The sequence below is a fragment of the Idiotropiscis lumnitzeri genome, chromosome 12 (genome assembly GCF_059441095.1).
Source record: "Idiotropiscis lumnitzeri isolate Australia: NSW breed Sydney's pygmy pipehorse chromosome 12, RoL_Ilum_1.0, whole genome shotgun sequence".
Lineage (NCBI taxonomy): Eukaryota > Metazoa > Chordata > Actinopteri > Syngnathiformes > Syngnathidae > Idiotropiscis > Idiotropiscis lumnitzeri.
The window spans coordinates 16,504,862-16,512,443 of NC_142402.1; the positions used below are offsets into that span (position 1 = coordinate 16,504,862).

General features: G+C 43.1%; 1 protein-coding gene and 1 long non-coding RNA gene across 3 annotated transcripts in view; one reads left to right on the forward strand and one right to left on the reverse strand.

The window, feature by feature from the left end:
* LOC148326201 (uncharacterized) overlaps positions 1-1,595 on the forward strand; it is a 57,685-nt gene extending 56,090 nt beyond the window's left edge. For both annotated transcript variants that reach the window (XR_015846235.1, XR_015846236.1), the window contains exon 4: positions 1,065-1,595. This is a non-coding gene — a long non-coding RNA (uncharacterized LOC148326201). The remainder of the gene's footprint in view (positions 1-1,064) is intronic.
* The window catches only part of kcnn1a (potassium intermediate/small conductance calcium-activated channel, subfamily N, member 1a), a 49,886-nt gene extending 43,235 nt beyond the window's left edge, over positions 1-6,651 (reverse strand). Inside the window, exon 1 of the mRNA XM_088312005.1 lies at positions 5,139-6,651. Coding sequence (XP_088168131.1) covers positions 5,139-6,356 — 1,218 coding nt within the window. The 5' untranslated portion in view covers positions 6,357-6,651. The remainder of the gene's footprint in view (positions 1-5,138) is intronic.
* Between the last annotated feature and the right edge of the window lie 931 nt (positions 6,652-7,582).

A 7,582-nucleotide genomic window follows, 5' to 3' on the forward strand; every position in this document is an offset into this window, starting at 1 on the left:
AAGCTAGCACATGCGTGTGGCTCAAAGACAATTTAGGGATTCCCTATCTCGCAGAATCCTCTAATTCAGTGATTCACAAGCACTGTGCCGTGCATTTTATTGTATAAAAGCATAATTAGAGAGAAAATTAAAGAAACTGGTTTTAAAAGGGATCATTGCTGTAGTATTTGTGTGATGAATGTGAAAAATGTTCTTGACAGTAATATATTCTCTGCACCCCCCACTAGTCTAAACATGGCATTCTGATGATTATTGCATTTGTGGAGTATGAATTAAGCAGAAAAAGCCACATTTTTTCCCATCAGTCTCACTGGGCGGCCATTTTGCTTCTTGCTGTTGACCGAAAGTGACATCAAGAGTGCCGCAGGGGTGTCAAACTTATTTTTGTCGTGGGCTACATTGTAGTTAGGTGGAACCAAATGTTCAAGCAGAAATCAAAGATAGTTTGTTCAATTATTGTTGAAGTTAACTATTAAAAGGGTAACAAAAAAAAAAATCTCAACGGAATTTATTACAATTTGAAATTTTGAGGTTTTAGCAAGTAACATGTTATTTGACACATGATTTGCTTTCATGAGCCACGTAAAACGATGTGGCGGGCCAGATCTCGCCCACGGGACTTGAGTTGGACACCCGCAGCCTAAGGGCCCAGATAACAAATGTCATGGCTCAACTGTTCTCTGGGTTTGGTCATGTGACGTTCGCAAACTGAACCGTTGGGCACTCAGACCTCATTTTCAGTCGACTAGTGGCAAAATGGCCGCCCCCGGAGGTGACTAAAAACGTGCGGATTTTGCGGCTTAATTCATATTCCTCTGGCTCAAAATGAATCCGAATGCTGAGTTTTGACAAGCGAGGGCATATTGAACGTATTGTCAAGATTTTTTAAGGGTCATGACATGAATCAAGGTGTCTGAGTCCAATGCTATGCTAGCAAAATGCTACGCTAGCAAACAGCAACAGACACCAGCGACGAGCTAGCTAGCCTCCTTGAAGGAGACGCAACAAGTCAAACTCTGAGACAGAATGATGACAATTAATAACAAAAGCTACTTTCACTTCAGTCATTTCAGGGTTCTACCGCGTCTCCAAAACGGATCCCAAGTTCGGAAGAGTCGTTGAAGGTGGCTTGATGTCCCAACCTTTTGTTACGGGTGCCAGCTGCAGCATCTTAAAAAGGAGCCCGCTGCATTTATTTGGATGCCGCCTTCTGTTCTTGTCTCGACTCTCTTGTCATGTAAAAAGTTGACCTCGCCGGCTCCTTGAACAAACGCTGAGAGACGGCAGTTTTGCTCAAAGGGAAATGAAGCTTTATCATTTTGATATGCGTCCCGTCAGACATCTTGAGAATGTTGTCACGCGGCGAAACATACCAATGGATGCCAAAGTTCGTATCGCGAGTGTGCAAGTTGGGAGATAATTGTTTCATCAACCCTTGGACGACAAAAAAAAAAATGGAAATATGTCAAATCCAATTAAGGACAAACAGTGCTATTGTTAGACTGATGAGATTTGTTATTATAGCCATCCATTCATTTTCCACTGGATTTGCCCTCATTACGCTTTGTGGGTGAGCGGGAGTTTATCAAAGTTGACCTGGGCGGCCACAAAACGCAGAGCGCACACTATGGGCAATTCACAACGAAATTTGACTCGGGAAGTGTTGGCAAATTTACCTTGAAAAAAAGTAATTAATTGCTTTAAAAATGTGAATTAGTTACTTGATTGAATACTTTTTAAGTAGCTACGTCAAATTACAAATTTCGTGAATATTTACATTCAGCAGATAGCGCCGACCCTGCTTGACATACAAATGACACAAAAAAATTTTTCCACTCAATTGGAAGCGGATTTAAAAAAAAAAAAAAAGACATTTAGGATTAAAGTTTGTTTTTATTAAGAATTAAATAAAGACAAGCTTTTTGATAATTATTTTTAATTTAAAAAAAAAAAAAAAAGTATTTCCAGGGGTTCAGTTCACATCAATGGGTTACTTATTTTTTTTTATTAAAAATTTTTTTTTAGAAAGTCTTTCTTGACATCACTCAACGTAAATCTTTATTTCATGCAATTTAAAATAAAGTTTTTTTTTTAGCTGTCATATTTAACTTTTAATGTTTTAATGGCAAAAGTGAAACTTCATATTGTATATTGTTTATAAATATAATAATTACATTTGGGGACCTCTACCAGTCAAACAATCTGGTGCTGTTTTTATTTTTATTGAGTTTGTTTTTTTTATGCCGTGTTATTGAAGCTAGATAACACTGTTGACAGCACACTGTGCGACAAACATTTAGGTAGAAGTCAACCCGCGAAATTTCTTATTTTGTTCTCTGCAGCCCTACTAGTGGAAACACAGCATTGTGACCAGTTTTGCGTTTGCGGAATATGACTTCAGCAAGCAAAGTCCACTTGCTTTCTGTCAACTGAAAATGACATCCCCGTTGTTCAGGGTTAAGCTAACAACCAATCGTGGCTCAGCTTCAGAAAACAGATCCCTTTACTTCATACTACGGAGTTCGGCAATCAGGCGTCATCCTGTCTTTTATTATTCATTAACGATTATTTTTGTTTGAACGCACAATATCTGTGATCGCGATGCACCGTGACTGAAAGGTATGTACTTTTGTCCTAAATCTTGTCAATTCTTTCTCGCTGCTGCCACTTGGAAACAGCTACCTGCAACTTCAAGCAGCACATTAAATGAGTATCGGTTTTCTCATTTTGAATAATTGTAGTTTGAATACTTAACTGTTGGAAGTAACACACACTTTGATCAGTAACACATTACTGCAAACAGGTTGCAAGTTATTTTTATATTTGACAATAAATCGCTCATATACAAAAATAGCTCGTTGTCGAAGTATTTTACCCGTATTACGACTTGTATGCAGGCGCCCTCTAGTGGCTTGCAGAAGAATCCCTAAATTAAATGTGTAGAATGTTTACAGTTGCTTACGCCACAACTTTGAAGTACATTTACTGCTCATTTCCAAACATAACAAATCACATTCATGCAGTTATGATAACTGTTGTATCATTTAGAGAACATTTTTTTTTTTTGTGTGTGTCTTTTTCTTGCTGGCTGCTGACTGCGAATCACTCTTCAAGAGTTGAACACACCAAATCAGGCCTTTGATCTCAACAGAATACTTTCCAGTGTATCCAAAGTGTCTGATAACTAAGATCTTGGCAGCGTAACTATCCCACTCCCCCTCGACCTGTGATTTAATGCCCTGCAAGAGTTTATTTTACGAGCCCTGTCCGACATAATTTACTCAGGATGTCTATATTCATGTTGTTGTTTAGAATCTCTCGAGTAAGCAACGTGGCGGCCTTCCTGACATATTCATTGATGTGTGTTTAAAAAATGGTCCAAATAAGCCCTCTGAGCTTCGTCCTCTCTTTTATGTCTCATGTCTTATCCATCATATTATATATTACCATACACTCCTGACAAAAAAAATAAATAAAAATATGCATCATTGTACACAGGTTTCGGAAAACACTTACGAGTCATTATTGAATTCAAGGAAATTTTTCTGCGTTGAAATTTGAAAGAATCCAGCCACAAAATACACATATCGCAGAGAAAAATGTTTTTTTTTTTGTTAATGTCTTCCTTGACGTTGCTCAAAGATTGTTTTATCAACAACATATTTTAAATCGTACTAATTATGATTTGTCTCTCAACTTAAACGCAACATTTTTTAACCGTGGTTGTCCAAGCGTTTTATGACGACCACGAGCAAAAGAATCACTAAATTAAAAGTTAAAAAATGTTAAGTTCAGTTCAGTTGTATTTAACTTTGCACAATGTATTTGCATTGAATCTTGTGCAACTCTTAATTCATTTACTACCAGCTGAGTAAAAAAACCAAAATAAAAAAAATGGAACTTTGACGTCTTTGTCCGTCAATGGCGGTAAACAAGTTAATATTCAAACATATTCAATGTTCAAGTCTATTTAGCGGTCCTACTTGGTGTCAAAAGTTTTAGAACCATTGATCTAGAGCAGGTGTAGGCAAACTGCGGCCCGGGGGCCACATGCGGCCCGTTGAACACTTTAATCCGGCCCGCCGAACTTGAATTTTTTTTATTATATATTATAAATAATAATAAATATTTTGTTGTCATGCTTTTGTCCATTTTCATTTAAAATTAATTATTTATTTTTCTCCGATGGGGTGAGGCGACCAAAACATTCCATCCAAAGCTCACATTCGTATCGATTTGTAATCTTGCTTCAATCAACTGTAATTAGATTAGCATAGTGATGCATAATGCTAACACTTAAACCCGCAAGTTGATGAATAGCACCTACACGGTGGCGTGAACACTTTGAGCAATGCGACCGTGTAGACGAATATTACATCAATGCTCACGGGCATATATTCTTTATCCTCTGCGTTGAGCTCCTAATATTAGTGCAGTTTATTGAGTTGCTTCCAGTAGTTGTGAAACTCTTCTCCACTTGTGACCCACTACCTCTGGTGTCCAAGTCGCGCACACCAGAAAGCGCCGCCATTTAAAACTGAAATCATCCTCCCAATTGTGGACTAACCGACAGTAACGAGGCTGGCTCCAGATGAGAAGGCCTCTTTCCTTCCCGTGCATCACACTGCACCTTGCGAGCGCCACACAAGATGTAAGTTGCGAGGAATGTGGAGGCCTCGCCATGCAGTGACAGGTGCAGTTCCAGCCGGACGCCGTCGCATAAAAGCTGACACTGAGCAGAAGCCCAAACGTGAAAATGCTTCCTTGTCTGGGGCCGGGGGAACAACAGGCGCTTTTGTTTGCGGAATCACCTGCCATGGGAGCCTCATTTGAATATTCCAGTGAGCTGTGTTGTGTGCTATAGCAAAACAACACCGCAACACGGAACAGGTGTGTGTGTGTGCGCGCGCACGCTTATAGAGCCAATTGAAACATAGACGTGAAGAAACCATTAGATTGTAGTTAAGCCATATGACGTGCTTTTTTATTTTTTCTCATTGCAAATATGCGGTCATTTTATAGCTTCTGGAGTACGCATTTACTAAAAAAAAAAAACTGCAAATCATACGCCAGGCGTGGCCATTGATTAGAAATGTGTGCATGTCATTGATATTGCATGACATGAGTGTGCGGTCTACCTTTTGGAGCTCGATGCGTATCCTCTCCTCTCCTTTATGCGGGCTCTCGGGCCACAGGTGATAGCTGGAGCCGTAGTTGGGGCTCTCTCTGCTGCTGTTGCTGTTGCTGTTGCTGCTTCCGCTTCTGCTGCCGCCAGTCGCGCTCGACTTGGCCGCGTCTGCCTGTTGTGTCGCCGGGGGCGTTGCGCTGTGCGGGTCGCCCGGTGCGGAGGTCCTGGCGCACTTATTGCGGTCTCGGGCTTCACAGTGCTGCCCCGGTGTGCTGCTTTGCTGCTGCTGCTGCTGCTGCTGCTGCTGTTGTTGCAGCAGTGGAGCCTGGTGAGTCCTGCATAGCTCACCAGAGCCGCTGGCGCAGTGGTTGATCGGCAAGCTGCTGCCCACCAGTAGCTGCTGCCGCGCTCGTAATTGTGGGATCTGTTGCTCCTGCGTGTGAGGCTCGAATGCTCTTCTGTCAGTGCTCCTTTTCTGTGAGTTTGCACGGATTCCTTCAGGGGAGGAGTCCCTCAGTGGGAGTCTTGGATGACAGTGCTGCTGCTGCTGCTGCTGCTGCTGCTGCTGCTGCTGCTGCTGCAACTGCCTGTGGTCTCGTTGCCCTCCTGCTCCTCCTCCTCCCCTGCAGCGTTCCACGATGCTTGCCTGTTGGTAATTATTGGCACTCCTTCCCAGACGATCCCCTCGTTTGGATTCCCGAGAAAACAGCAGTGAGGAGGAGGAGGAGGTGGTGGTTGGTGGTGGCGGTATAGGCGGGGGGAAAGGTGGGGAGGGCTGCGGTGGCGCGACGCGACGGTGCTGGTTTTGTGAATGGTTCGCCTCCTGCGTGGAAAAACTGCAGTGGCAGCTCGGAAAAACCGGGGCCGGGGCCCAGGGATCCTGCGAAAAAGTGGCCGGCTCCCCGGTGCCGCCTTCGGTGACGCCTCGCTCTCGGTGGGCGCTGCCGCGCGTGCCCGCCGAAGGTGGCGTGTCCCCGGCGTGCGGCGCTCTCGGTGCGGGCTGGCTCACACACGGGAGCTCCTGGAGGCTCCGGCGGTGAGCGTCGGTTGTCGAAGCGCGGTCTCGGTGGTGGGACGAAGAGGGCGGGGGCGGCAGGCTGAAAACAGGCGCGTCTGGCTCCCCGCTCGCCTTGCTGCCGCCGCTGCTGCTGTTGCTGTTGCTGTTGCTGGCTCGCTTTTGCTGTGGGATCTGGTGCTGATAGACAGCTCCCGCGTACCGATGCCGCATCCCCTTGATGGCCGAGTCTCGCTCTGGTTGCTCCTTTGCCGTGCACGGCTCCGACGCCCGTTCATTGCGACCAGCCCGGCGGAGTCGGAATAGGAGCGACTTGTATCATTGGTAGCTCTGGCCAGGACCTGCCTTAAAACGTCACACTTGTGCCAAAACACCGCCTTCGACTGGAGATGGTGGGTCCATGCCCCTGCTATGCGCACAGGTTGCAACGGCGCAATCGCATTTGCTGGAACGAGGATGTCAAGTGTTGGAATTGGGCGGTGAGCTCAAGCGACTGTGGATCCGATAGATCCGCTTTTGTCCATGTTGCCACAACCGCCCTGCATTGTCAGAAATCACTTTTACTGCCACGTCACCACAGGCCTGTCAAATATATATATATTTTTTTTTTTTATGGCGCATACACTGTATACACTCATTATTACTCATACATTACGATTTCCATGATTACGCTCAAAATTGGCCTAATCGTAAAATAATGATTATTATCGGTACATATATAAAATCATGTCGATGTCACTCTGTCTAATATTCCAGAGAGCCTACTTGAGTTCAACATTTGCACTTAAGAGAGCTATTGAAATTGTTTATTGAAATGTTACAGCAGATCAATGGCGATTTCTAAGTATATCGCAAGAAAACTATGCTTGAATTTATACATTTGCAACTTTTTTAAATTTTTAAATAAGATGTTAAATTTTTTTGTCGGGTCCGAGAGGAACTAACATAATTCCAATGTTTCAAATAATTTAATTCGTCTTAATATTTTTTTTAATTTTTTTTTTTTTATGTTTTAACATGTTTTTGTAGTTATACCCCAAAAAAATCGTTTGAATAATCGAGGTTTTAATTATGGCCTGGATAATCATGATTATTATTTTTTTTCCATATCAAGCAGCCCTTTTTGTAGCGGAAAAGTTGCTTCATCTCTGATTCAGTATGCCTGATTTCCAGTTTAAGGTCTTACAATGCGGACGAGCACTTCCGATCTCGTCAGTAATCGGCAAAATATTTTCTGGTTAGCTCAGACAAGTACTGGCTAACAAAATGTTGCTCAAGCGGCTTTTCTTAATATTCGACAATTTCACTGATCACTATCGATCTCATCTGTCCGCAACGGGGTAAAACAGAAACATTTTTATTGTGACGTTGATATATTTTCTTTCCGTGTCCCTCATTACCGTGTCTGCTTGCAGAAATTATCGTAACGACGCGGTCAC